Source organism: Sparassis crispa, assembly GCF_003851025.1.
Source record: "Sparassis crispa DNA, contig_000007F, whole genome shotgun sequence".
Lineage (NCBI taxonomy): Eukaryota > Fungi > Basidiomycota > Agaricomycetes > Polyporales > Sparassidaceae > Sparassis > Sparassis crispa.
This window is the reverse complement of record NW_020939754.1, coordinates 455,946-483,600: the sequence shown is the minus strand read 5'-3', so window position 1 is coordinate 483,600 and position 27,655 is coordinate 455,946. Positions and strand designations below refer to the sequence as shown.

Sequence of the window (27,655 nt, the reverse complement as noted above, 5' to 3'; positions counted from 1 at the left end):
AAGTCGCGCTAGTTGTCGTTGCAGACGTCGCGTAATACAGCGAGGTCAGCTCAAGATCCGCGTCCTAGCCAACCTGGGCAACTATTTCTTCTTCTGGTTCGAGAAAGTCTGCCAATCAGCTTCGAAGCTCAAAGGTAAATTTCATTGGGACTCAGGTCCGTCTCATGGCTTTAGTTTTCGTCTGTCGAAGCCTGCAGAAATCCACATCTACTCAGAAGCTGCAGTTTGTGCGATATCAAAGCGAACTAGGTGAGTACTATGTATACTATGATTCGCCCATATGACCAACAAGAGCACAACGACTTCGATAGCTATACAACATTGCGAGAGATGGACTGCAAGAAGATACCTCACGAACATACTGAAAGAAACCTTTTACCGCTCGATCCCATGCTCGACCGGAATACGCAGTCGCTCCAACGCTGTCCGCCCTCTCCCCGCCCAAAACTCCACTGTAGGAAGGTGATCGAACCACAACATGGGTGCAGGCGTAGCCCTGCTGTTATCAGACGTGTCACTGAGTCGACTTTGACCACGAATCGACCCTGATGTCGCAGCCGGGAGAGGGGCCGAAGTCGCGTTGCCGCCTTCCGTGATCGTCCCTTTAGCTGTGGCAGCTGCTGCCGCACGCTTTTGTTTCTTGGCCTTGAGCGCATGCCCAATGCCTGTGGATCCACCTTCTTTGACCGAGACATTGTTACCTTTCTCCGCCCGTAGATCTAGTGTGTCTGCGTCTATCGTGAAATTGGACGCTGCTGCCGCGCTGCCGCCGCCGGTGGGCGGGACAGTGCGGCCATGAGATCCAACGACATCTTCAGGGCCCCACAACCCGCCTGTGCGAATCCACGCAGCGACGTTGCTCTGACCTTTGATCTCATCAAGGACACCGACAACGGCGAGGAGCGTCTCGTCGAAATGAGTATCCGGCTTCGACACATCCATTCCTTCTAGCCGTGCGGCGCGTTTCTTGAGCTTCTTCTCCTTCCGCTTGCGTTTCCTTGACGCATCCGCGTCCGCCTCGGGCCCGGGCTCCGAGCTGTCTCGGGGAGAAAACATCTCCTCTCCTGCCGAGCTCTTTGCTGCTTTATCGCCTGCTGAATCCTCCTCTGTGGTCCCTCCGTTTTGCTCCGGCTGCCGCCACACAGAAACGGCCATTTCCCAGTCCTTCTCAGCTTGGAAGTTCTCCAGGTCCTTCGCCCTCCGCTCACCGGAATACTCGCCGATACAGACATGATTGTACGGCTGCAGCTCTGCCTTGCGAGGAGAGTCATCCAAGAGGAGCGTCGTCAGTGCCGAGTGGGCTTGGGGAGAAACATCAGAGCGTGTAGCCTTTTGTCCCTCTACGGGGCTGAGGCTGCGGTGGCTGGAGTGCGGGGTACTCGCTTCGGACGAGTGCGGAGAGGGTGGTAGTTCAGAGTTCAGAGAGGAGAGTTGGGCCCATGGTTTGGCCAGATCTTTCACAGTTTGTACTTTGCGACCTTGTAGAGTAATAACAATGTGAAATTAAAGTCAGCGCACACATAGCATAGAAGAGTGGAAGCCCAATCGAGGTCAAGCAACTCGTGACGGGTGGACAGAGCATAAACAAGCGCTGCACACAAGTCACGAGCTGCTCGACAAGACAGGGAAAGAGGGATGACGAGAGAAAATTGATCCGCACTGTAATGATCCTCCGAGAGTCCCAGAGTATCCCGTGCCCACACTGCTAGCAATTTCCCTTTGTCCTCGCCGAAGCACTTGTCGACCATGTCTGCCACGCTATGGGGCTGCGCTGACGACCAAACCATTACGTCCAGCCATGCCTTCGTCTGCGGCGCAAAAAGGTACGAGCGGAACGTGGGCATGTACGGCCGGGGATGCACAGGCCGCAACCGCGGGAGCCGCCTCCCACTCTCGTCGTGTGCTCGCTCAAAGGGTAACCTGCCCTTTGGACGCAGCATGTGCCCAGAACGGAACAGCAGAGTACCATTGAGGTCAAGTATCAGGAGTTTCCTGGATGTCGATGGGTCGGATACGTGAGACGAGGACCTCTCCGCGAGCGAGACGTAGCTTGGAGATGGTGAGCGGGGCAGCGGCGGTGTCACTGAAAGCGAATCGCGCGCATCGGGCAGAGGAGCCCTCGTTTCTGGGAATGGTGATCTTCTCTGCAAGCTGGGATCTCCTGGGAATACGTATCCACGGGCGTAGGGGCCGTGCATCGGTTCATGAGCCCAACTATGAGATGGAACTTCAGGGTATGCGGCCTCGTATACACCAGATCCTTCAGGCGCACAGAATGGATCCGAGTGGTTGTCCCCGGTGAAATACGATGACTGCGAAGAGGGTGGAAACTGGTCGCTTTCCCTATCATGCGCATATTCAGATTGAGCATCGACACAGCGTGGTTTCTGATAATTGTACGACGAATATCTCGTGTAATTGTGGTGGTAGGAGCTTGACATCGTCGCCAGCGGCCACAGTAGTCGGATCTGGTGACGTAGCAAAGACAACAGCTTGGTGCCAAACCAGATAGAAGTACTATAGTATGTGTTTCTCTTGTCTCGCGGAGATCGTGACTTCTGTAAGCTACCTTGTCTTCCAGGCTGTCAGAAACCGTTCTAAGTTGAGATCTTTGGACTAAACGTACTAGAAAGTAGGTATGAAACGTCTCGAGTTCCGCGTAGAGCACTTCTGAAAAGGAGATAGTTGCAGATAGTGGAGAGTATGGGTTTTGGATCTTTGTGCTCGCAGTGGCGCAAGGATTTTGGTCACAAGCTGTGTACAACAGTGAGTGGCAGATCAAGGTTAGCCTGTTGCACCAGAAACCGATATCCTTGGGTGCGAAAATTGAAGCAGAATATGCACTAGTACTCAGCCGGTGCCTGTAGGTTTGAGATCAACTTGAGATCAACAGCATGCAAAACACCTGCCACCAACACCTGTCCATAAAAGGAAGGTGACGTAGTTCACCGACCTCCGAAAAATAAGATCAAGGTTTCTGGTGAACAAGTCGGCGGAAGCCAATGCACTGTATGACAGCACCGTGACAATACAAAAAATGAAGGCATTTGATCCTCTTTAAATTTGTCTGTCAAGACAACCTACGAATTTTCTCAAGCAAACGCCAACTGACCACATCATCCCTCTCACCATGTAGTTCCGTTACATCTGTTCTACACCATTATTGTCCTCGAAAGTCACCAGACATAATATTCATGCAGATAATCATTCCAGATTATACACCTCCTGCTCTTTCTTGTCCGCACACATTCTCCGACCTTCGCGATGAGGTGACCTTGATTGAGACATGATGAGTAGGCAGTACCGACCCGATCTTCGGAGTTGGAGGCTTCTGGACGATGCTCCTGACGCTATCACATTTTCACAGATGCCAGGCATAGACTGCACGAAGACCACCTTTTCCGCTCAGTCTTCGCGCACCCGTGCCACTATTCGTAGCTGTCTTATCTCTTCAATTGCACGTTTAGCACATTTGGACAAGTGTACGTAACGCTTATTGCACACTTCATGTTCTCTTATTTCTGTTGACTGATGTCTCTTGCTCCAGTAATCCACCGCCAGAAACCTTCGGTCAGAGATACTCTTGCAAGGACAGAGTGCCATCCCCTTGTGCACGCCGGTGGAGAAGGAATTCAGGGAGCTAGAACCGTTCGAAGATCTGGGGGCTCCTTAGAACAGTAGGAAATGTACTCGAGTCTCCGCAACGGACAGAAGGTGAAGACCGCTTCCCGTGTTACCCTGCATGCTTGTTCCCAGCCTTCGCTGAGCTCGACGTCCTGTCGGGCAGCATGACCTCCGTTCCATATTAAAAAGATACCATCTTACGGCCCAAATATTCCGGCCCATGCCGTTTTCTTCTCGCGTTGAGCATAGAAACAGTCGACTTCGCAAGGCTAGAGCTTGTCGACGACAATGTCTTGCAGGGCTACCACATCTGTAAGCTGGAGACGGCCACTAGCACAAGACGCATAGTATTTCTCAGTCAAACCCTGAGAAAATGCATTGAAGAAAGCATAATGAATTTTCGTGGGAAATACCGTGATTGTCCAATCAGCAGCTGAGACCTGGAGAAATTCTTTATTATTTTTCCACAGTTTTTCTGTGTGCTTTACTTTAACCCTTTCTAGCGGGTTTTCCGCGAAAAATAGTGAGCAATATTGCTTCTTGTGTAGTGGGGATAGGAAATTTGCTATTTCGGCTGCGTGTACAGACCGAAACAAGAAGTCTAAAACCATTACAACTTCCTGAAAGGGGAGGCTTCTGGTTTGTCGTAATGACGCTACATGTGCGTTCTAACCCAACTACTAGCGATCGACATACTTCCATCACCGCAGTCGACATCGAAGAGCTTGAGTCTGTTAACTTTTTTATTCGGTCTGCTCTGGAGCTCATAAAATTGGACCGACTCAGGACAATATTTAGAATCGGACTGTACCCAGGACTGTTCATGCTAATTGTCGTACGCAGGGCGCATTAACTCACATTACTGTTCCAGTCGATGGACACAGACTCGTCGTCTTCAGCTCTCGACTTGACAGGAACTCCCGCTGGTATCGCTAGTTCGCGACCGGCCTCTCCTTCGCTCAATCCTTCGAACAGTGTGGGGAACAGTTTTGCGCGTCGCAGGGCGAGCTGGGGTAGAGCGGATACGACGCAGGATCCGTTGCGCTTCGATATACCTTCGTCTCTCGCGGAGTCCGAACGGCTGAAGCCTATTGCGACCAGCTGGGATCCTTCGGACGACCCATTTTTGTCGCCGGTGGATGACGATAGTCCCTTCGCCCACGACATTTCTTCGCGGAGCTACGACAACACTACCGCCGTCTATCCATCAGCGCAACCGGGTCCATCATCCGTATCGCTCATCTCAGCCGACTACCGCGGGACCGGGGACATGACAGAAGGGCACAGGGAGGATGACGAGGCGCGCTTGACAAGCAACATGTCGCGTCCTGGCACCAGTAGTGGCTGGAGTCTGGGGGAGGACGTGGATCCCGAGCTCTCAGGTGGGACGCTCCGTTTGCGGCGGAAGACTGCACGGTACGGGTCGTCTCCATTCAAGTCAACTGGCACGCGTTTGATGGCGGTATCGCGGAACCTGCGACGGGCGTCCATACGTGTCGTGAACCTTGCTGGGTTTGGTCTAGACGAGCATGTGCGGTTGGCAGACATGGAGGGTGATTCTCAGAGCACCTTCATAGGGAAGGAGCTAGAGGTGGAGGATGATGGAGATGAGACCTTGACTGAGGAGGAGGATCTGCCCGATCTCAGAAGAGCGCTGCCTATCCGCGGCAGGACGTTGGCTTGTATGGGCCCGACAAGCAAAGTGCGGCTGGCTATGTATAAGTTCTTGGTGTATCCGTAAGTCGTCAGTCGTGCCACGTATTATTTTCAGCTGAACCATCATTCGTCTCAGATGGACGGAGCCTCTCATACTGCTACTGATCATCTTCAACGCTGTGGTACTGACACTCCAGGCTGTCCACTCTGCTGCGCTGCCGGCGGACGGTAGCGGATCGCCACCAAATGTAAAAGGTTACTTCCACAGCTGGGAGGACTACGCACTATTTGTATTGTTTTGCTTGTTTACGTGAGTTCGCTGCTAGCCATACTTTTCTGCATGCTAACTCTTTGCAGGTTCGAAGCTTTCGCTCGTATTAGTGTCTCCGGTTTTCTCCTAGATCCCGACGTTCCCGTCTCGAACCTTCTCTCCTTCGTGTCTTTTAAAGCATACCACGACGCAACGATACCACCGTCTTCTACTGACCCATCACTCGCTCGCCACGGTTCAGTCGCGACTTCTCACTCTCAATCTCAGTCTCAGTTTTCGTCGCGGAACAAACTCGCCTTCTCCCAGTGGCTCAACCACTTTCGAGCGAATCTCCGGCGGCTATTTGCATTGCCACACACGTTCCCTGCAAATGCGTCTTCTGTGTCTTTGCCTAAGGGGATAAATGCTCGTAGCCGCTCGGACACAGTACAGTCCAAGACTCCCATGATAGAGAAGGTTATATCTTCGACACGGCACGCGTACGCGCACATGCGCAATCCATCACAACCGAATTTTATGGCTACGGCATTGCGTTCGGAGAACGCGGACGTTCTTTCCCTCCCTTTCCGACTAAGCGTGACGAACGCGCAGGTCCAGACCCAGAAGAACATCCCGTATCTTCGACACAGTTGGAGCAGAATTGATTTTGTGGCGATCGTGAGCTTCTGGATATCGTTCGCTCTCTCAATGGCAGGTGTCGAACGAGGTACCTATCACATTGGCGTGTTCCGCGCTATGAGCGTGCTGAGAATAGCCAGATTGCTCGCGATCACCTCCGGTACAACGGTGAGCTATATATTGTCAGCTGAAGAATCCAAGTTTTGAGTCGTTATAAATCCTGATTTCTCAGACCATCATGCGTTCACTGAAAACCGCACGTCCGTTGATTGCGAGTGTCGCTTACTTTGTGCTGTTCGCTATGATTCTATTCTCGTATGTTGTGTTATATCTGTGGTGGTGTCCCTTGGCTTACGCATCGCAGTATCATCAGCATTCAAACATTTAAGGGCTCGTTTCGACGCTCGTGCCAACTTTCGGCCGTGCTGGAGGTCAATGAGACCGCTTTGACACAACGTTGTGGAGCATACATTGATCCAGACACTCTGGAAGTGATGCCGTATATCTCTGCTGACGGTTCTAATGGGACTATCAAGGGATATGTCTGTCCTTTGGGCCAGGTCTGCGTGGTGAGTGCATACTTCGCATAGGCATGAGGACTCGACCTGAATCTCTCATAGGAGACTGCCTTGAATCCTTTTGACAATATACAAAGCTTCGACACCATCTACTATGCAGCATTGCAAGTTATCATAGTAACCTCTGCCAACGGCGTACGTGGTGTCCTGATGATAATGTACAAGGTGATTGACGATTCCTCCAATCTGTGCAGTGGAGTCCGGTCATGTACTCAATGATGGACGCCGAACTCTTCATCTCATGTTCCTTCTTCATCGTCTGCATCATCGTACTCAATTTCTGGCTCATCAACCTCTTCGTCGCCGTGATCACCAACAGCTTCGCGGCCATCAGGTCAGACACCAAGAAAAGCGCGTTTGGCGCCGCTGCGTGCGTCCCGAGTCGAAAACTGAGCACAATAGCTTGCTAATTCTTTCCTGCAATGTTAGGGCTGCGCCTGTCGTAGAGGAAAGCGACGAAGGCTGGGCGATCGTTGACGGCAGGCGTGTTGCCACTCGCAATCGTATCAAGAGCATTTTTGAGAGCATCCGCTGGTGCTGGGTTGCGTTGGCACTTACTTCTGTGGTTCTGCAGGCAACGCGCACAGTAGATGTTGGCCCGGCACATGATGCGATTCTGAACATCGGTGAACTTGTCCTGACTATCGTCTTTGACTCTGAGATAATCATCCGAGTACTGGCGGAATTACCAGACTGGCGAAACTTCTTTCGCGGAGGACAAAATGTGCTAGACCTAATTCTGGCGATTGGCTCCAGCATCATTCAGATTCCTGTCATACATTCATCTTCTGTGTATCCATGGTTGACGATATTCCAGCTGGCAAGGTTCTATCGTGTCATTCTAGAAATTCCAAGGATGAAACCATTGCTGGTGAGTATCAATGTGCTAATCATTAAACCTAAATGGACCTCACTTTTCACTTCTAGCTTGCTGTGTTTGGTAACATGTATGGTCTGGCCAATATGACACTATTCCTTCTCTTAATGAACTTCATCGCGGCACTTATTGGTGTCCAACTACTGCGCGGTGATGTCCCGCGTGGCAACCTCATCGACTGGGGCCAAGTCTACAACTCGTTTCTCGCCGTTTATCAGGTGTTCTCTTCCGAGAACTGGACCAATGTTCTCTACGGTTCCGCGGAACCTGAGATCCCTCTTAGGCAAAGCCCCATTGTCATCCTATTCATCTCAGGATGGTTTTTATTTGCCAACTGTAAGTAGCTTTCCGCTCGTCAATTTCCTATGCTAAGGCGTCGTAGTCATCGTTTTGCAGATGTTCATCGCTGTGATCAACGAAAACTTTCAGGTTGCTGAAGAGTCCAAACGTGGCAGACAAGCTTCTCATTATTGGGCGTCTCATCGCCCTCAGAAGACTCGCATCGCCTGGCTTCGCAAACTCAATCCGTACAGATGGTTGAAAGCGCAACCTAAGGCAATCGCTGTTGAGCAACTCCCGCCCAATCTCGTCCTCCCAATGCAGAGAACCTTGATCGATGATTACAACATGTCACGTAAGGAACTCAGTGCCATCAATGTAAGTCTTCTTTGGCCATTTGGTGACAAGTTATGCACTGACTACATGGGCCTCAGGATTCTGCGGGAGGGAAGGCTCCACCCAGGCAACGTACCAGGTCGTATCTCAAAAGACTCCAACGTCTCTTTGCAGGTGAAACCGATGCCAATGATGTACCAATGGCCACAATTAGAAATGGGCGAAGAGACTCCACGATACCACAAGATCCAGTCGATGAAGAGACTGAACGGCATCTGTGAGTTATACCTTCATCGTACCGCGGTTGCGGCTCCCACTCTTAACCTGATGATAGTGAAGTTCTCGCTGCCCTGAATTCCGAGACTGCGGCTGCCGAAGACTTAACCGACGACCTGTATGAACATCGTGCACAGAAGGCAGATTTCATTCGTGATCATCCTACATATGACATGACCTTCTGGATATTCTCCCAGAAAAACTGGTTACGACGCATCTGCCAAAAGCTTGTGGCTCCCGCGGGAGGAGAGCGGATTTTTGGCACTCCACATTCTCCTGTCGCGCACACCATCTTCCAGCTCGTGTTACTACTGACGGTAATAGGCGGTATCGTGGTGGAAACTATTGCCACGCCATTATATCGTCGCAACTGGTACATCGAGCATGGTCTAGTTCGTGGGTCTTGGTTCGACATGGCCGAAACATCCTTTGGCTTGACCTTATTCGTGGAGTTTCTGATCAAGATCGTCGCAGATGGGTTTCTGTTCACACCTAACGCTTATGCGCGCAGCATATGGAATGTATTGGACTTTCTCATCTTGGGCGGAGTCCTTGTCAACGTTACTACAGGACTAATCTTCATCGGAGGCCTGAGCCGTCTTACTAGGGCCTTGAAGGCCCTGCGCGCCTTGCGTCTGATCACGCTGATTGACAAGATGAGGTTCACCTTTGAATCTCTCATCATATCTGGTGTAGCGCGTATCCTTGACGCCGCGCTCCTGGCCATCCTATACATGATCCCTTATGCTGTCTGGGGCTTGAACATCTTCGCTGGCCGTATGAACGAGTGTAATGATTCCGGCGTCACCGGTGTCAGCGGGTGTATCAATGAGTATAGTAACACCATATACGGGAATTCGTTCGGCTTCCCCGTCCCGCGCGTCTGGAATCACCCTTCTCCATCTACGACATTCTCATTCGACAATTTCAAAGCTTCCTTACTGATCTTATTTGAAATTGTCTCCCTTGAAGGATGGATCGACGTCATGACAGTAGCCACCAGCATCACAGGGACGGGCCAGCAACCCCAGATGAATGCATCACAGTTCAACTCCATCTTTTTCCTTATATATAACCTCTTGGGAGCCGTCGTTATTCTAACACTCTTCGTCAGGCGAGTTGCCCATATGTCACTACCTTTTATGGATAGCTAATGCTCGGTGCAGTATAATCATCGGTAATTTCACTTCGAGGACTGGTACCGCCCTGTTGACCCGACAGCAACTGGAGTGGATTGATCTTCAAAAGCTGATCAAGCGTCAGAGACCTTCAAAGCGGCCGAAGACAAGGCCTACCTGGCACATTAGGTCATGGTGCTTCGACCGCGCAGTGCACAAGCACGGCTGGTGGCATCGCATGATGACAACGCTATTTTTGTTTCACGTAGTTGCTTTAATGTGAGTAAGGAAGACACACACGCATATTTTTCCTGATAGCCGTCTACAGGACTGAAAGTGTAAGCACTAACACGGTCTTCGATAACATTCGCGGTCAGTAGTGAACCACTTCGTCGGATATCGCTATCTGACCCTCCCCATAGACTACTTCGTCATCTTTGTCACTGCCATTTACACTATCGACACTCTGATACGTTTATACGGCCTGGGCTGGAAAAGCTTTAGTGCTAACGGATGGAACCTCTTCGACATTGTTGTTGCTGGCGGCAGTCTTTTCACCACGATCATCACGCGCTTTGAACCAACCTTCGCTGTAGAGCAGCTCCAGAAGGTTTTCGTCACTTGTATTGCCTTGAAATTGGTCCAGCGAATGAACAATCTCAACAAACTATTCAAGACTGCAGTGTATGCAGATCCACACGCCTTGCAGTTGTCTTATCTGACATCTAATACCACAGAGCCAGCTTACCTGTCATTGCTAGTCTGCTAGGACTGTGGCTTATCCTATTTTTATTCTTCGCGATATTGTTCGTGGAGATTTTCAGCTTGACAAAATGGAATTCAGCGGAAACCCGGAATCAAAATTATACTTCCATGTCCAAAGCGCTGGTAATGCTGGCGTTCATGACAACTGGGTAAGTGCGCACAGTTTATCCCGAAAGTGGTCGACTCAGATACCGACCTTTGCAGCGAGGGGTGGAATCAATATATGCACGATTTGTGCGTAAATTTTCTCGCGTACGCTCCTCCTATCTCACCGTATTCCCAGTGCACTCGTTTATCCTCGCTGTACGAATCTGCCGAACGGCGATTCAGATTGCGGAAGTGTAGGCTGGGCCTTCACTCTGTTCATCGCTTGGAATCTTCTCAGCATGGTGAGTGGCGCTTGTATACCAACAGCGCTACCCAACAGCGCCTAAGAGCTGCTGATAATATCTGATCTTACTCAGTATATCTTTGTCAATCTGTTCACTGGTATGCATAACACCCTATATCAGACGGCATGCATTGACTGATCTTCAATAGGTGTCGTTGTCGAAAGCTTCTACTACGTGTTTCAGATGACCGAAGGAGCTAAGTCCGTAACTCGGGAAGAAATGCGTGCATTCAAGAAAGTATGGGCCGAGTTTGCCAACCCCAAAACAGGATACCTGGAACGCAATCGTTTCGTTCCTTTATTCGGCGTATGTAGCCATCTACACTGTATAAATGTCGGTGATTAAAATCTGTATCACAGAAACTAAGCGGTATCTTTGAAGTCAGAATTTATCCTGCGGAGTACGCCATACCAAAGGTTATGGCCAAGTCTAGAGAGACGCCATCTCCGAACACTGCGTGGCCTCTCAAAATTCTTGATGGCGGGATGAGTTTGGAGAAACTTAACACAGTCCTAGGTGGCATCGATCGCAATGGTATCAAGAAGAGGAAAAATCTGTATAATCGCCTTTATCACGAGGCACGCATCTCCCATGAACCCGGGAAGGGCATTTCGTTCACGAATATGCTTCTTTTATTGGCCCATCACAAGCTCATTGTCGACCGCGAGGCCCTGATGTCAGTTTTGCTTCTGACTACCTCTCAGAACCGAGCTGACCATTACTTTAGTCTGAAGGACCTTGTAGTTCGGACGGAGACTAACAAACTTGTTACCGATCTCGTCGACTTCGATCGTGTGCAGTCGCTGCTCCTTATGATCACCAACCGCCGACGGTATGTGGCAATGAGAGAACAGGCGCGGAGGAAGGAGCTGAGCATGCAAGGTCAGTGCGCTTCCAACAGTCAAGATAATTATCTGAGGTTGTGTCAGATATCCCTGCTATTGTTGTCGATAGCCATCCAACCACTCCTCCTTCCAGTACGCGTGATATCACTTCGCCGGGACAAGACACTACAATGCGTCGATTCGTCGATTCCGACTCTCCTCTGGCGCCTCTAGGAGGCAACTTACCGGAGCTTTCGTTAACTCTGGATACGCCTTCCCGGCCTGGATTGCAGAGAAGTCGGAGAACCAGTGAATTAAGCATGCTCTCCGTAGACATAGGCTCACGGTTATCGTACGTGTCTCCTGAGCGGCGTGCGATATACATGATGAGCCTGTCCAACAGATCTGATTTCTCTGCTCGGGACTCTCGGATCGACGAGGATCCCGACCATATTATGTCTTCGATGCAGAAGTCCATGTGGAAAGGTGCGTTTACTTTTGATCCTAGTTGTTCTTTGACTGATTCGCTCCTCAGAAATGATGGATGCAGCGGAAGAGGAAGATGTGACGTAGCTTTGGCCTGATGTAAGTTTGCTCAGGACCATTATTAGATTATAGGCCTAGACTTTGGGACATTCCACCTTCCACTCATTTGTAGAGCCGGTGTATCATCGTTACAGTACTGTACAGTACCATGTCTTCATAAGTTATCATCCATCCATTCTACACGAGTTAGCAGAGAATGCATAGTGATTGCAAGCGTGACGAACGCGATACAAAGAAAAGAAATACAATGGAGTGCAACATTACAACGCCCGGCCCCGACCTCTTGATGGACGCCAAACACCCTTTTTCTCGATGGTCTGGAAGCCATCAACGTCCTTGGGCGAGGGAGCAAGAGTCTCTTTAGCAGGAGGTTGTCTGATCGAAGGAGAAGCAGGACGAGCAGGAGCAGCACCTCCGTCGGCTTCACTGCCCTTCCTGGCTGCCTCTCTTGCACGCCATCCACCTGGGGCGGCACCTGGTCTGAACTTCGCAGGAGCAGGGGATTCCGAGCGAGGAGGAGTGGCTGCGGCCGGAGTCGCCCTTCTCCAAGCACCCGATTCTCCACTAGCAGAAGAGCGAACTTGGGTTGATGGCGGATTGGTTCGCTCCGCAGCGCGAGCGGCAGCCTTCGCAAGGGCTTCTTCCTCTCGTTGCTGTTTTTGACGAACCGTCTCCAACATCGCAGCTCGTTCTAGTTCCTTCTTCTTCCGTGTTTCTGCACGTTCCTCTTCTTCTCGCCGCTTTTTGGCTTCTACCTCTTCATGGACAGCGGCTTCTTCCGCTGCGCGCCGTTCTTGCTCTGCGACACGCTCTGCAAAAGAACTGATCAACGAGACCGATCCAAACGCAGATAGCTTGACACAAACCTGCTTCCTTGGCTGCTTCTTCCTCCTCCTTCTCTCTCCTGATTCGCTCCTCTTCTTCGCGTAATTGTCTCTCCTCCTCGCGTGCCTTGAGAACGGCATTTCTCCTCTTTGCCTTTTCCTCTTCAATCTTCTTCCGCGCTTGCTCCTGCCTCTTGGCAAACTCTTCGCCTCGCTTGCTCACAATGGCTTCCCGTCTCGCATCGTACTCCTCCGTCATACGAGCTAGGCGTTTCTTCGTCTCTAGATCCTGCTGATGAGCAAGTCTATGGCCCCCAAGCCGAGCTTTTTGGCTGGCCTCAAATGCGGCGCGGTCATTTGTTTGCTGAGCCTCGTAGTCTTGAGCGAGGAGAGGCCGTTCGTCCTTACGGTAGGCACGCTCGGTATGATCGAGGCGCTTCGCTGCGACGCGCATGCGCTCGTTAAGCTCCTTCTTCTCCTTCTCTAACTGCTCAACCTGCAGTCGCATAAGGTTGTCCGTGTTCAGGTTTTCCATATCCTACCGCAGAGGGTCAGTTAAACACTCGTGCGAGAATGTAAGTGGGTATGTTACTCACATTGATATCAACCTTGAGGCTGCCTTTCTCTTTCAGACTCTGAGCGAGCTTCCTCGCCTCCTCGTTCCTGATGTTTTCTATTTCGCGTTTGGCGCGCTCCGTCTCCTTCCTTCTGACATCCTCTAGCGCCTTGCGGGTCTCCTCCTCCTTCTCCCGTCGACTGACCTCAGCACGCCGGCTCGCCTCCTCCTTCTCCTTGCGGACGGATAACTCAGAGAGGAGCTCGCGACGGCGCGCCACGAGTGCACGGCGCAGCTGCAGCGCCTTGCGCTCGGCCTGCGCAGCGCCCACCAGTGCCGCGAACTTTGCCTGCTGCTCTTCCTCGCTGAGTTCAGCGGGTGGGTACAACGTGATGAGCGAATTGTGGAGACACGTCGCGAAGCAGCTGAGTCGTGTGCGGATGAACTCGGACGTTGATGGCTGCACTGCGCTGACGCTGGCCATGGGCGTGGACGAGCTGGGATCCTCGACAGCCGTGAATGGGTTGTCCACGAACGTGATGCTGCCTTCGCTATGGTCCACGCGGACGCTGAGCTCGCCGCGCCGGGCGCAGCCCATGACGTATGCCTCGACTTGTTCGACATCGTACGAGGCGGAGCCCTCGATCACAGTGTTGCGCAGGGGTTCAACGAGCTCAAGCAGGTTGCTGATCGTGATTGATGAGTAAACTTGGGAAAGTTGGGAAAGCAGACGGGAGAGCAGCGCGCGTTGCAGGAGGGGGACGTAAGATGCGTATGCGGCATCTTGCGGGAGCTCCTTGAGCAGCGGCACGACAGACGAACAGAGCATAAGAGGATCGAACGTCACTTCGAGGATGTTGTACAACGACTTCACCAGCTTGGGCGACAACTTAAGTACGTTGCGTGCGAGCTAGAAAAGCGTCCATGAGCCAGTCTATAAGATTGTAAATAAAAATTGGACGTACAGCGTCCTTCAGTAGCCCTGTTCGGGTAGGCGGCCTGGTCAGGCCAAGCAGCGCGGTTAACCGTGCATTCTTGCCCTTGCCCTCCTCTACCGCACTCTCCTCACTCTGTAGCCCAACGGGCACCGCCAAAGCGCTCACGAGCACCTGCCCCGCAAGTTTGCCCATCTCCTCTGGAGACTTACCGCCGATCGCAGTCACAACTGCGTAGTAGCGATTCCAGGCAGCCGCATGATACAACGCGTTGCCGCTCATCAGGAAGATGCGGGTGAGTTTCTCGTAGTAGTTGGCCATCATGGCCGGCCGCGGCGCCTTCTTCGCCATTGTCAGCAAATTGTGTACATCCTCGACCGACCTGAATGCCTCCTGCCATAGCTCGAGCTCGACGGACGTGTTCAGCTGTGCGAAGCGCGTGTCCAGGTAATGCTGCAGGACGTCCGGGTCCGAGAGATTGATCGCGTGGGGTTGGTGGGCATACTTGGCTACGTTTGACAGGTGCAGCCGCAAGGTTTCGCACAGGCGGCGGAATTCAACCTTGCGCTGGTGCTTCAGGCAAAACTTGAACGCTTGCTGTGCAACTTGCTGTACCGATGTCAAAATGGACGTCCGTCCGCGAATGCTCGCACTAAATGTACTCACCTGGTAGATAACCTCCAGCCGCGCATTGTTTTTCAATGTTTCCAGGGCCGTGCGATAGCTCTCCCAGAGGAATTTGAGCCAAGGGGTGACAAGTGCCCGATCAGTCCTGTCCTTATTCTGATCTCCACTCACCGCACCCAATAGGATGCCCTCCGGGGTCTCGCTAGCCTCGAGATCATCGACGTCGAGTGCGACTGCCTTATCTGCTTTTTCCTGCGCTTCCTGCACCTTGGCATCGGCAAGCTGGATAAATCGGTTTACGACGACTTCGATCGATGCAACACTGCTGTTTTGTGCTATATTTTTGTATTGCATGAGGCCCTCCTTGGCTGTACGACCCTTGCGCATGTCGACACAAAGTTCGATAAAGCGGACGACAATGGGTTCAAGGGAGGCAAGCGGGGTAGAGCGGAATCGTTTGGAGGAGAACATTTCGGTGAGAGACTGGAGAGCTGCATGGTTCTGCCCGACGGAGACAAGACCTTCGGCCTGCTTCAACACCGTCTCGGGCTTGGAGTACGGTGCCATGTTTTCTGTGGTGGTGGAGGTCAGAGAAGATACGTGCGGACTCACAATTTTGAGCGTACCTTATAAAAGAGCTTCTGACGTCGTCAGTATCGTGTAGTGCGTCGTCGTCTTGGCGTCGTTGGCGTCGTTGGCGTCGTGGCCGCGTCGAGAGAGCGTGGATAATGACTGCTATGAACGTCGGCGCCGAAAATTCACACTGGCAGAGATAGGCGCTGTCCTAGTTCCCATATGTAATAGGCCCGGTTGAACGAAGGTACTGTACTATTTCGACCAACTGTTCAGTCACGCATCACACAAGCCTCTGAGTTCAAAGTCACGCGTCACAAGAGTCTCCGAACTCAAGCTCAAGGCTAATTCACAGTTTTCTCACGCCTTCTGCAGCGGGTTAGCACCCGGCGTGAATTGAACTGAACCATTTGTCCTCACGGCGGCCTCCGAACCGTTGAACGCGGGTCACGCATCACAACGGTTGAACGGTTGGTCGAAATAGTACAGTATAGTCGGAGGAAATTTATTTGTATTTATTGGTGCTAAAGACGAAAGGTCTATTATAGGTAAGTAGTCCCAGACCTGATGTGAGGGCTGGCATGGACAATCGCGTCTTATCAGTCCGTCCCTCGAGTCGCTTCTGTGACTTCTCATAGGACCGATTTTGTAATCTGCCTTTGGGAGACTAGTCTTCGTCGTTCGAACGCGAATATAGACCAAATGCGCTGGTTCTTGGCGTAAGATTTACCGCTCGAGTACGATCTGACAAGTTTTCTACATTTTTGTCGGGTTGTCTGTTCGAAAAACGGACATCTATCTTGAGTCTAAAGTACTCCGGGGCCTGCGGTTTACTTCCGTTCACCATGAGCTCTTCACCTTCGCTGAGACTCCTGGAATCGGCCGTCCCGATATCTCAAGGCGCTGAAGCAGCAAGTCTGATCGCCTCTGTACCGTCTAACGCCATTGAATCTTGGACCGCACCTTACAGAAAGTCTACAAGGTCCAGCTTCACCCGTCTCCGGTCCGTCTTCGCACAGATGTGACAGTAGGCGTGGAATGTGAACCAAATTCTGATTTTGTGCTGCTGAAATATCGATTTCACAAGCTCTATCGCCATCCGACACTCGATGCGTCTCTAACGAAATCGCGAGTTGCGGGTGAAGCTCGCGCATTGATCAAATGTTTACGGTGCGTTCTCTCAAGATGTCGTAACATGAAATGTCCAATAGAGCTCGGCATAGGTACGGCGTCAACGTGCCTGGTATACGAATGGTAGATGCTGCACAAGGCATCCTAGGCATTGAATGGATAGAAGGACAGAGCGTGCGCTTTCTGCTTGGCCGCGGCGCAGAGGGTGAGGACGAAACAGAAGAGATCGAGGAAGGCGACGAACAAGTGGAAGACGATCCTCTCCTGGAGTATGGTGTTACCCAAGGTGCAACGACTAATTTGCGCTCTCTGGACCTGTCTTTGACAAAGAGGACATCCTAGACAATATAATGCAGATGATCGGCACCGAGATCGCGAAGACGCATCAGGCGGATATCGTCCATGGTGATCTCACGACCTCAAACATGCTCCTCCGACATCCGTCCTCACCGAAGGGTGTGCAGCTTGTATGATCCCTTCGACCACTTCGTTCTTTTGTATTAAATTCAGCTCGCACACGCAGGTGCTAATTGACTTCGGCTTGGCCTACACCTCTGCTCTGGTTGAAGACAAAGCTGTCGATCTGTACGTTCTCGAGCGCGCATTCTCCTCGACACATCCGGCTTCCGAGTCCCTCTTTGCCTCGGTACTAAAGGCGTACGAGGTCAAGATGGGAAAGGATTGGCTTCCGATCGCTAGAAGACTAGATGATGGTGCGTCGATTTGTGATCTCCGCGTATTGATACTCAACAATGCTCTGCAGTCCGTCTCAGAGGTCGGAAGCGTAGTATGGTCGGTTGAGGCGGTGTTCGTGAAGAGATCTTCGTAGAAGTTAACATATTGTATTATGGGCAATCATACCTTCATCATATTGGACAACGTCGTGTCATGCAAGGTTAAGGCACGAGGCGATACTCCAACTGGATTGCATTCACAACACATGTAGTACGCAGCGGTATCGTGACCACCAGGAAGAACATCGCAGCTTTCAACGGGGCAACTACACTGCACGCAACATCCGGCAAAAGGTACATCAGCAATACGGACAACCGAGACACATAAGACGAAGATATTCGCTGTGATGTCGTACCTGCAACTCTAAGACGACTTGAACTGCAAAATATCGCTACCAATCAAGATCTCCTCGTAGACCGCCGCCTTGCGGGAGTGTATGGCTCCTGCTGCAAGCTGCACGAATGCACCACCGATCTTCTTCGGACCTTTGGTCTCGGAGGCTTTCAAGTTCGGATAGTCATGGCCAACCGTGAAGGTCGCCGCCTTAGATGACGTGCTAAGATTGTTTTTCTTTGACTTCTGCGCGGCCGCGCTGGACAGGCGAGAGTTTCAAAATCATGGACTATCGCTGAGTGTAGAATGTTCACCTTGTCACCTTGGACTTGTGTACAAGATTGCCTTCGAGCCTCTGCCCGCTCTTCACTGTCGTACCTTTCGCGTACCAGTGAATGTTCACCTGGCAGGAATAGCCCGGCTCCTTGCCTGAAAAGTTGGGACCGGACGACTAAAAGAATATGTGTGACCTGCCGGTTCATTCGTGGGCCAATGTTATACTCACAACGTCCGAATTGGCAACAGTCGTCTTGCCTAGCTGTATGTCGGCATCATCAGAATCCATGGAGCTAGTGGGAAATTAAGGCGAGAAATTTGCATGATGACGAAAAGACACACAACTCCGAGCCAACGGGGCAATTGATAGCTCTGACCTGAAAGGCGAATTGATCCTTCTTGCTGAATTTGGCTGTTTGAAACTACGTCAACGCGATCGCAATCGCTGAGGCGGCGGAGGGCTCACTGGGTATCGTGAAGCACGTCCTGAAATGCTGCGAGTCGGCATCGGGGTTGGTCACGAAGGACGTGTTCCTCTGGATAACGTATGGCTGGTTGCGGATCCACGTCGCAAACTCGTCACACGTGGCGAAGTCGCCCGAATACTCGTGCGGCCACTCGTACTCGTCACCGTTCTCGTCCTCCCCATCGGGCCTGCACTCCGAGATGTAGCACCAGTGGTCTGCACCAGAGGGTGGCGTGGGGTTGTTGTGATTGAATGGCTTGGTGATAATGAGGGGCTTCTCGGCAGCACTCGTCGAGTACTTGCGAATGGCTTTGTACGGCTCCCCATCTTCATCGTAGTCATTGATGCTGTAGTTGACGTACTGAGACGGGTGGAGGAGCACCGAGGACGGCACTGCGAACAAGCGGATCTGACCAGAGGTGTGATCGGTGGTCGTCGTGGTACCACGTATGTAGATGTAATTAGATGTACCCTGTACAGTGTTCTAGAAGAGTCATCAGATATAAGGCGAGTCTCCAGATACTGACCACTTACAATTTGTTTCTGGCTGGACACGTCAACCGTGTAGTTGTTGGATCCAAGATCGCTCAATATATTGCCATCAGGAGCTGTACCCAGAGGTTGAATATCTGGTATTGGAGTCAGCTGGTCCGGAAAAGGAGGTACTTCATGGATCAAGATTCACCAGGAGAATGCCAGGTAATTCCCTCCCTCGGGAAGGTTGGGCCATCGGAGGTTGAGCACCGGAAATAAAAAGGATAAGTATCAGACGATGTATCCGTCGACTCCTTTGACTGCGCAGAGGCCTTAGCAAACACAGACGCCTTGACTCTGGCAGACGCCTTAACAGCCCGTGCCTCATGACGGCGGAGAAGTTTCTTGACACGGGTATTGGCGTCGAATATGACATGTTCAGCCCCAAGAAGTACGTGGTCTTCTGCACCCTGCACAGAGATGACAGCATAGACGGCGACAGATACGGATGTATCATTGCCAAGGTTGAGCTCCTGCGGGTTGAAGACTTCCAGCGTCAGGGTGCCGTCTACCCCGGCTGGGACGTCAATGGTGGTCTCGGTGTCGGTGGAGGATGGGTGCAGAGGAACGCGAGGGCGTTTGAATGAGAAGTTCGAATTGTCCGGCAAAGCTCCAATGAATGACAGGGAAGCCTCGAGACCAGTGTGAGGAGTTCCTACGGCCTTGTCGCACTATCAGGTGAGAGCGAAATCGCATACGAAAATAGGTACATGCCTCGACAACAAATGCCAACTTCACGGTTTTCTGGACATTTTCGAAGAGTCTAAAGCGCGTATTCAACGTGACGTGCGCAGAAAGAGGGTCGGCGAAGACGACGTTGTAAAGGGTAATGGATGGATTGTTGCCAACCACCTTCACCAGATCACGCCAGTTTTCGACCCTTCCGGAAGGGAGAGTGACAGGACCCGGTGCATCCTTGGATATCGCGACGAAGGCATCGTGACGATGAGGGTCCCGAGGATGACGATATTTGATAGGATGATCGGAGACAACAACTGCAATGACTTCTGAGAAAATACTCCGCGACACGTCAGGAGGATCCAATATACCTTCATCTTTATGCTTAGCGTGAAGCACAGTCTCGCCGACGACGGGGGCCTGCTCCCAAATCTGAGGCCAAAGGATTAGTTCGTTCTGAACGGCCCTGAGGCTGATGACGGTGTCGACTTGAGTACTCTTGAGTGCTCTGCCGCGGACATAAATCAATGAACTGCGCTCATTCGGTTCGACCTCGTGGGCGATGAAGTGGTCATAGGTCACCGCAATATCAGCGGTGGGCACATGGGTGTCGCCAAGCGGGACAATATCGGGGCTCTACCAAAGAAAGAGTGAAAATGGTAGACGAGTCAAGCGGCCGCTAATAATTCACTCACGAACGCGGCGAGAGTATGTGACCCACTTTCTGGAGTTTCGTTGATGGCTACATGAGGGCAGAATGAGTTCAGGACAAATATGTGCGGCTCGGAGTGCTCACTGGACCGAATGAAGACTCCAGTAGGTGACATTGCAGATGAGATAGGGGGGACGTTGCCTGAGGACTTCCACTTAGTGGTAGTTTAAATACAAGCTCGTCTTGGTGTCCTCAGCTGCAAACCCTTTAGGAACATGGATTTTGAACAAGAACAGATGGATTGCGATAGCCATCAGCTGACGGCAATATGTATTCCATCGTAACTGTGCCGCCAGCCGTTCGGCCAGACTGCATACTACGGCAACATAGTTGTAACCTTTAATGGAAGCAGAAGAACCAAGCGACGTTTGTAAGTGGACCGGATGAACGAGTATACGTCAGTGGGAATGTCGAGGCCAATGACTAGGTCCAAAATGAATGGTCTGAACCCACGGAGAGGTCTATCGCCACAGAGGGATCTATCGCCGGAGTGCAGCACGCAGATAGGTCGGGGCTGCGGATTCAACGTGTTAATTCACTGAAGGGTGATGTCCAGACTAATGAACAGTGTGAAAAAAGAGACGCGCTGTAAATGCTTCGATCAAAGACTAGTTGACAGAGAGCGGGTGATTGGTGTAATTGTCCATGAGAACAACGGAGAGCGAAGGCACCTCCAAGTGGTCACACTATGTCATTGCCAAGGCCCGGATTCCCGGCAGAGATTTCTACGAGTCACCGTGATGAGAGGAGGAAAGCAGGAACAACCCACTGACATGGACAATGTTGCTGCGCGTCAAAATCGAAGGTGAAAAGGCCGTCATTATAGAAACTCGCACCTGCTACTTGAAATTTTCTGGGACACATTGCACTTTCGATGCCGGCACGGTGCACCTCGAAGGCGTCAGCAACAGACGAATCGGTTCATCAATAACGCCCAAACAGCGGTGCCGCGATGGTCTTGCGGGCCACGCCGTTTCAGTCTCCCGAAAGAAGACCAACACGACCTTAGGCCTTAAGCTTGGTGAAGGGGAGGACGATCATGACGCCGTTTACACTTGGAATTCAGGAACCATTACAACATCACATAATACCGATGCTATACGATACTGATCCACTTTGTAGAGCTCATTGACAGTTACAATGGAGCATTTCGTGGTGACTAGAAGAACAACAGTAGCCTGAAGCCATGTCTAGTGTTGCGTGTAAAATGGTCGTGTTTAAAACATGTGTATTTAAAACGTGTTGAAAACCCATGTCTCGATCGGGGAAATTTACTTACGAGCAAAGTGATTAAATTCATAGCGCTCCGTGATAGGTTCTTTCACGGTGATGGGCGGATGAGGATCCCTCCATGGTTCCATACAGGTACAACGTGTATACGCGCGCTATGCCAGTGTGATGGAAATCCGCAGTTGAATCATTTATATTGAAGTAAACGTCCCGTGTCCAGGGCGCTAGCGAGATATGGGGACTGATTCAACAAGATAGGAATAGGACAAGAAATGTGAAAGCACTAGCTCGTGCACGATTGAAGGATGAAGGGAAGTCGAAACGGCGAGAGGCCCCAGGACCCCTGAATATGGCAATGCCGTTTCACAAATTCCCAAAATCGACCAAAAATGTCCGATAAAATTTTCCAAATTTTGGCGAAAATGTCCGGATTAAACTCGGCCTCGGGCCATGTTTTCAAAATCTGTCCGGAACTTTCTTGGGCGCTTGATCAACCGGCTCAAAATATCTTCAAAGTTATTTTCTTCAATCCCGCCCGCCGGAAGCCCAGCGGATGCGATTCAGTGGTCCCCGTGCTCGTAGAGTCACTTTGACCCCTGCCGATCTGCCGTTGGCACGGGCGCGGGTAGAGTTTGTCCGTATGAAACACCGGCATGGGCGTGTGGTCTATCCAAAACGTCCGGAGACGCGTCCCGGCATACAAGATCTTGACCCCCCACGGCATAGGCCATTGTTTTTGCCCGCACTTTGTCCGGATTGCGAAACGGCACTAACCAATGTTCGGCTGCTTCCCAGGTTCCTCGAAGCAGAGCCGTGGATCCAGGTGCCTCAATTATTTCACAAATTTCCTGGAGAGATTCAATTGTTGTGAAACTGAGATAGCGGGGAGCTGGGATGACTGACTTCCAGTTAGGACACAACTTCATGGTGCCTCGTAACATCCGCAATAACTATTCAATATCAACCCTACCCATTCAAAGACCTCGCCTTTTATGTCCGGATGCCTCTGCATCGTATACTGTTTTTGGTTGACTTTAGGTGTGTTCTTTGGGGTCCTTGTTTCTCCTTTCCCCTTGTCAAGCACCGCTGATTCGCCGTACGGTCTAGGGTCCAAATTCGGCATTTGGCGTACAGGTCGGACGTGGATTTAAGTAACGACCCTTAGTAGACCAAGATGTCTTCATTCTGTGCCGCTAATCATGGCGACAGAAGGCAACATTCAGATACTCGTCCAGACCGAACTCCAAGAGGACTACACTGTTCAGGCCCCCTTGGGAATATCTGGCGAGCCCACGTCCGGCCTTGCACTCAACACGGATCGCAATGGGCGACTCAACGTCTTCTACATCACCAACAACAAAATCATGAATGCTACTCAAGTTCTTGAACCAGACGGCAACACTGCTCAGACTTGGACCGTCGAAGATACCGGATTTCGTCAGTACCCACGTTGCCTACGTTGAACCTTGACGGATCGAACATGGGTCTAACACGCTTTTCTCAGCAACTACCGTTGTTCCCCAGTACGTTCGCGCCATCTTGCTACCTTCCGGATACGACTTCGTTGTAGCTCTTGGTAACGACCACAACGTGTATACGTTATCGACTACCGCTCGTTACCCTGTTTGGTCTGCTGTGAAGAAGTCCAATTCGTCATGGAAGCCCTCGACCCTTTCGCCGCTCATCACGAACGATGGGACTCTCCTCATTGCCGCCCTAATGTCTGACGGCAAGGTTTTTAAAATTAACCCTGTTAAAGGCACCTGGAGCCAGGATGCCTCCGTCAAAATTGCCAGTTCCTCGGTCATCGAACTAGAAGTCTCGGGGCTTTTTGGTGGGCTACGGGACGACTCGACATTTGGCTATCTGCTGAGCGGCAAGGTCCTCGACGAGTCCAATTCGTTCTCATCTGGTCTCGCTATCGTCACTAGTTGTGGAAAATTACCTACTGTGGTACGCAGTCTTGCTGTGCCTCCACATATTTCCTATCGAAGCTGATACCGGCGAGCAGAGGAACATTGCCTCTGGTACATTTAACTCGTTGGCACATGTCTCGATCGACAAGACGACCTCAACACCGCTTATCTTTGCTATTGACCAGTACCACCGCGCGACCTATTTCAAAGCAGATGGAAGGGGAGGATATGCATCTATTTATCCTCTGGGTGAGACTGTCAAGGTCACTCAGCTGGACGCTGTGCTCCGCAAGGGAGTCAACGTCGAAAACCAATCTATGGTATGGATCGGTCTGTACATGTTACTTCTCTCATGTTTCTGTATGTTAACAAACTTGCAGAGGTACTTGCGATGGACACTTCTGGAAACCTGTGGCACGTGGAATCCGCCCCGTCTGCCGATACTCCTCCTTCTCCGTCTATGGTGATATCCTCCATCACCCAAGCGACAAATGGGGATTTTATTGTTACAAAATGGCGGTCCCCTGCTATCATCTCATCCGCTGCCATAACAGGCTTTGCTCTGAGTGACTCAGGGCAAGGATTTTCCTACCTTGTTGCGACGTCGACGTCTTCCCAGAGCACTGTCTTGACCTCTATTGTGCAAGATCCTACGACTTCTGACTGGACCACAACCCGATTGGCAGAAAGTAGCATGCAGGTTGGAGATGTTGTGCGGAGGTCCGTGTATTATATTGAAGTGACATGCAGGGACGAGAATCAGATTCAGATGCCAGGTGATCCTGAGGGTTAACTCAGCAGGTATTTGCGTACTTACTGACCCTTGTTTCCCGCCAGGGCTTTCGGCCATTGTCAGCGCAATTGAGTATGCAGATGTTGATATCAACGGGCAAGTTTTGGTGTGACCGTAGTTTAGTTGTTGCTGACGCTGTCGTACAGTGTTACGACCACACTCGATGGGTTGCGGTCTCACTCGACACTCACCAATCCACAAGGGAAAATATGCATCACCACCCCCGTTGATAACGAGTTAGGATGTGCGACAGTCTCTGTCTATGACCATCATGTTGTGGAACTAATGCGATGGACAGGTCCAACGTTTACCATCTGGGTGGAGGGCATGAACGCTGAACATCACGTTGACGTCCAACCTTCAGGCAACATCCAGGCGCAACTCGCCAGCATTACGTCGGACGAACTCAAGAATGCACAAGATCAGACCGATGGTTCTTACCTCTTCGCGGATCTCACGGATACACAGCGTTCCGACCTAGCTACGTCGCTGAACAAGACCATGCAGGTCTTCTCTAATACTCCGCTGGTTGTCCCCTCGACCTCGCTGTCGCGAAGGTACATGCACGGCAAGACAAACGCTGCCGTTGCACGCACACGCATGAAGCGCGACAGGTCACTCGCGCGTATCCACCACAACCGTTCGCATGTCGCCCTGCACGTTTCGTTCCGATCTGGTTTCTCCGTCAATGTTGTGTCCCATGAAGAGGCTGCGAAATTGGCTGCTACCATTCGAGCGTCGGGACTTCCCAGGTATTTATTAGGAGACTGGCATTGCAGCGCGTTCGCTCACATTAATACTCCAGTCTCGATTTATCGTGGGGCGACTTGTGGGAAAGTGTAAAAAATGGCTTCTCGACCATCAGTTCGACCATTGTGGATCCCGTTGGTAATGCCGTGGATGCTACAGTCACTTTCTGGAAGGATACTGTAGGTAAGCTGTGCAGTCTTCAGCGTTCAGGCAACGTGATGTAAGGTTGACGTCCTTCGCCAACGAAGAGTACCTTTGGACTGGGGCTGCGACGTTCGTCAAGCAGGTAAGCAAGTTGGATTAGCGTCTTGGCTTCGGTGTTTTGATGGTCTGGCCACGCAGGGTTTTGATTTGGTCAGCGCATTGTTCGGAAAGTTCAAATGCGGTTTCAACAAGCTCTTAAACTGGTTGGGGTATATCTTCAACTGGGATGATATTAAGCAGACAGCAGCAGCATTCAGGCAGAAGTTCGTCGCGCTGATCGAGAATGGAAAGGGTTCGCGCATTTGTTTTGGGATAGTGACAAACTGTGCTGACTTGATCGACAGATTGCGTCAACAACCAGCTGCCCTCCCTGATCGATCCTTTCTTCCTCAAAGCGAAGGCCTATCTTCAGGACAATTATGACTCTGTTGTCACGGAGACGTCCACAACGACTCTGGATCCCAAAGCATCTGGTACATCTACCGATGCAATAGATGATCTTCCCTCGTCGGCTACGTGGCTATTCAACAAGGTTAGTTAGCACCCCTGTTGTTGTGCAGCTATTTATACCGCCTGCTTATACCAGGTTATAAATGCTCCAAATGGGGGCTCAGGAGGTTCCTTATCCCCGAGCTTTCTGGGGTTGGAGTCATTGTTCGAGGTATGGCAGACTTTCTTGAAAAAGATGCTGGATACTGGTATCTCGGACGACTTCAAGAAGGCCCTCGAAAGCGTGGTTGAATTCTTTAAGACACTGAATAGCCGTGATATCATTGAAGGGCAGACTATTGCTGCACTTCTCAAGGTTTGCAAGAATGCCCTCGTATTGGTGAGAGATACACTGAAGTGGACAATGAAATATCGTGTTAATATCCTTCCCAGCTCATTGATTATGCGCAAGGTCTTGTTGATACAGCGTTGACTGTCGTGTCTCAAGTCCTGGATATAATACTTCGGGTATTCGATACTCCCATTGAGATGCCAATCCTGTCGGCCATCTTTCATGCCTTGGGTTGGGAGGACTTCACGTGAGTCTTTGAGCGATCTTGGCAGAGCGACCCACTGAATCTTGTGCCAGTCTCTGGACTATCGTGTGCACTCCAATAGCTATACCCTTCACCATCGCGTACAAAGTTCTGACCGGTGCTGCCCCCTTTCAAACTCAGAACGAGGATGGTCTGTATATTCTCCACGCGAAAGCCAAGAGCAGGAGCCTCGGAGACTATGTTACGCTATCTCAGGGGATCATCGCGGCATTATATATCTTCGTAGATGGGTCACTCGACTTGATAAACCTCATCAGGAGTAGAGAGGCTCCTGGTGCTGTTGCATTCGAGTATCCTGCTGAGCGCATGCTGAACGGTCGGTATTCATTTTTCTTTCGTACGCGGAGAAATGAAACCTAAAAATTATCGTCATCTAGGGTATGCGGTTGGAATCCCGCTTCTGCAGTTCTCACTCTCTCTGTACCCACTCCTTGACCCCGTGAGTGAACTGGTTTCTGACGGGAGCGTACACTCAGAGCGGAATTAGGCCCCGGATGATCCAGCATACAGGCGTACTGTTGTTGGTTGGGTCATGGCTGTGAGAACCCGTCACGGAAGTTAAATTCGGCGTTAACAAATTAAACTCGTTCACAGCTGTTCTTCAACGCATACAATTCCTTTATCACGTGTGGGAGCAACCTTCGCTGCACCGCCAGAGTTGTACCCCCCTTTTACCAGCCCGTTGGACTGACGCTCCTCGGCGGCTTTGCCGGATGGGCCTCCCCGTTCATGCATCTTGTGAATATGATTGCCGGCTCTGAGCCCAATGTACGTACCAACTCCCCGTTCACGTGGTGCCTTTCCTCTTATGTTTCCACAGAATACATCTACTAGAGCGTCTCTCGCTGGGGAGTGGCTCCTTCCCCTCTCATGTTGGGGAAAGTCACTCATCATGATCCAGGACCCCTATCTTATCGCTGCGGCGACCCAACTCATCTTGGACTACGTGGCAGGATATGGGGCGTTTGCTTCCTGGGTATACTCGTTCCAGCAGGCGGGGTAGGAAGCGATAGTATGTGCCGTGGGCCCCCAAAGTCAATGTAATTGTACGTACTTGTGCACGTGGTATCGTATCCTGTCCGCCCAGATCTCCTTGTGTTATGAATGTGCATTAATTTAAAGCCACCGCATGCAAGCTAATAGCAAATGAGTACAGGAAACAAACGTGGCCATAAG

General features: G+C 51.2%; 6 protein-coding genes across 6 annotated transcripts; 3 read left to right on the top strand and 3 right to left on the bottom strand.

Annotated features, from left to right (window-relative positions):
• Positions 1-375: 375 nt before the first annotated feature.
• SCP_0801590 (hypothetical protein) lies at positions 376-2,441 on the bottom strand (the record flags this gene model as incomplete). The annotated part of the gene is made up of 2 exons (XM_027760752.1): positions 376-1,478; positions 1,661-2,441. 2 exons carry the CDS (start codon positions 2,439-2,441, stop codon positions 376-378), a joined length of 1,884 nt encoding a protein of 627 aa, XP_027616553.1.
• Positions 2,442-4,498: 2,057 nt separating this feature from the next.
• On the top strand, positions 4,499-12,187 carry SCP_0801580 (Calcium-channel protein; the record flags this gene model as incomplete). The annotated part of the gene is made up of 25 exons (XM_027760751.1): positions 4,499-5,361; positions 5,417-5,590; positions 5,638-6,337; positions 6,402-6,484; positions 6,534-6,738; positions 6,790-6,882; positions 6,942-7,117; positions 7,177-7,618; positions 7,675-7,960; positions 8,007-8,281; positions 8,338-8,516; positions 8,574-9,629; positions 9,682-9,912; positions 9,962-10,005; positions 10,056-10,317; positions 10,371-10,547; positions 10,603-10,632; positions 10,682-10,787; positions 10,863-10,887; positions 10,939-11,096; positions 11,150-11,466; positions 11,518-11,672; positions 11,720-11,966; positions 12,018-12,100; positions 12,150-12,187. The coding sequence occupies 25 exons, from the start codon at positions 4,499-4,501 to the stop codon at positions 12,185-12,187; spliced, it is 6,405 nt and encodes a 2,134-aa protein (XP_027616552.1).
• Positions 12,188-12,420: 233 nt separating this feature from the next.
• SCP_0801570 (Eukaryotic translation initiation factor 3 subunit A) lies at positions 12,421-15,669 on the bottom strand (the record flags this gene model as incomplete). The annotated part of the gene is made up of 5 exons (XM_027760750.1): positions 12,421-12,971; positions 13,027-13,522; positions 13,581-14,450; positions 14,506-15,084; positions 15,142-15,669. 5 exons carry the CDS (start codon positions 15,667-15,669, stop codon positions 12,421-12,423), a joined length of 3,024 nt encoding a protein of 1,007 aa, XP_027616551.1.
• Positions 15,670-16,926: 1,257 nt separating this feature from the next.
• SCP_0801560 (EKC/KEOPS complex subunit BUD32) lies at positions 16,927-17,607 on the top strand (the record flags this gene model as incomplete). Its single annotated transcript, XM_027760749.1, has 4 exons — positions 16,927-17,092; positions 17,149-17,273; positions 17,330-17,519; positions 17,570-17,607. 4 exons carry the CDS (start codon positions 16,927-16,929, stop codon positions 17,605-17,607), a joined length of 519 nt encoding a protein of 172 aa, XP_027616550.1.
• A 297-nt stretch (positions 17,608-17,904) lies between these two features.
• SCP_0801550 (hypothetical protein) lies at positions 17,905-20,655 on the bottom strand (the record flags this gene model as incomplete). The annotated part of the gene is made up of 10 exons (XM_027760748.1): positions 17,905-18,133; positions 18,189-18,325; positions 18,380-18,443; positions 18,493-18,562; positions 18,617-19,100; positions 19,151-19,245; positions 19,302-19,805; positions 19,849-20,464; positions 20,524-20,570; positions 20,625-20,655. 10 exons carry the CDS (start codon positions 20,653-20,655, stop codon positions 17,905-17,907), a joined length of 2,277 nt encoding a protein of 758 aa, XP_027616549.1.
• Positions 20,656-22,969: 2,314 nt separating this feature from the next.
• On the top strand, positions 22,970-27,482 carry SCP_0801540 (predicted protein; the record flags this gene model as incomplete). Its single annotated transcript, XM_027760747.1, has 18 exons — positions 22,970-23,207; positions 23,275-23,723; positions 23,782-24,016; positions 24,067-24,462; positions 24,524-24,575; positions 24,626-24,723; positions 24,778-25,231; positions 25,285-25,412; positions 25,478-25,515; positions 25,572-25,725; positions 25,778-25,965; positions 26,020-26,262; positions 26,316-26,461; positions 26,512-26,795; positions 26,857-26,918; positions 26,967-27,017; positions 27,074-27,247; positions 27,300-27,482. 18 exons carry the CDS (start codon positions 22,970-22,972, stop codon positions 27,480-27,482), a joined length of 3,573 nt encoding a protein of 1,190 aa, XP_027616548.1.
• Between the last annotated feature and the right edge of the window lie 173 nt (positions 27,483-27,655).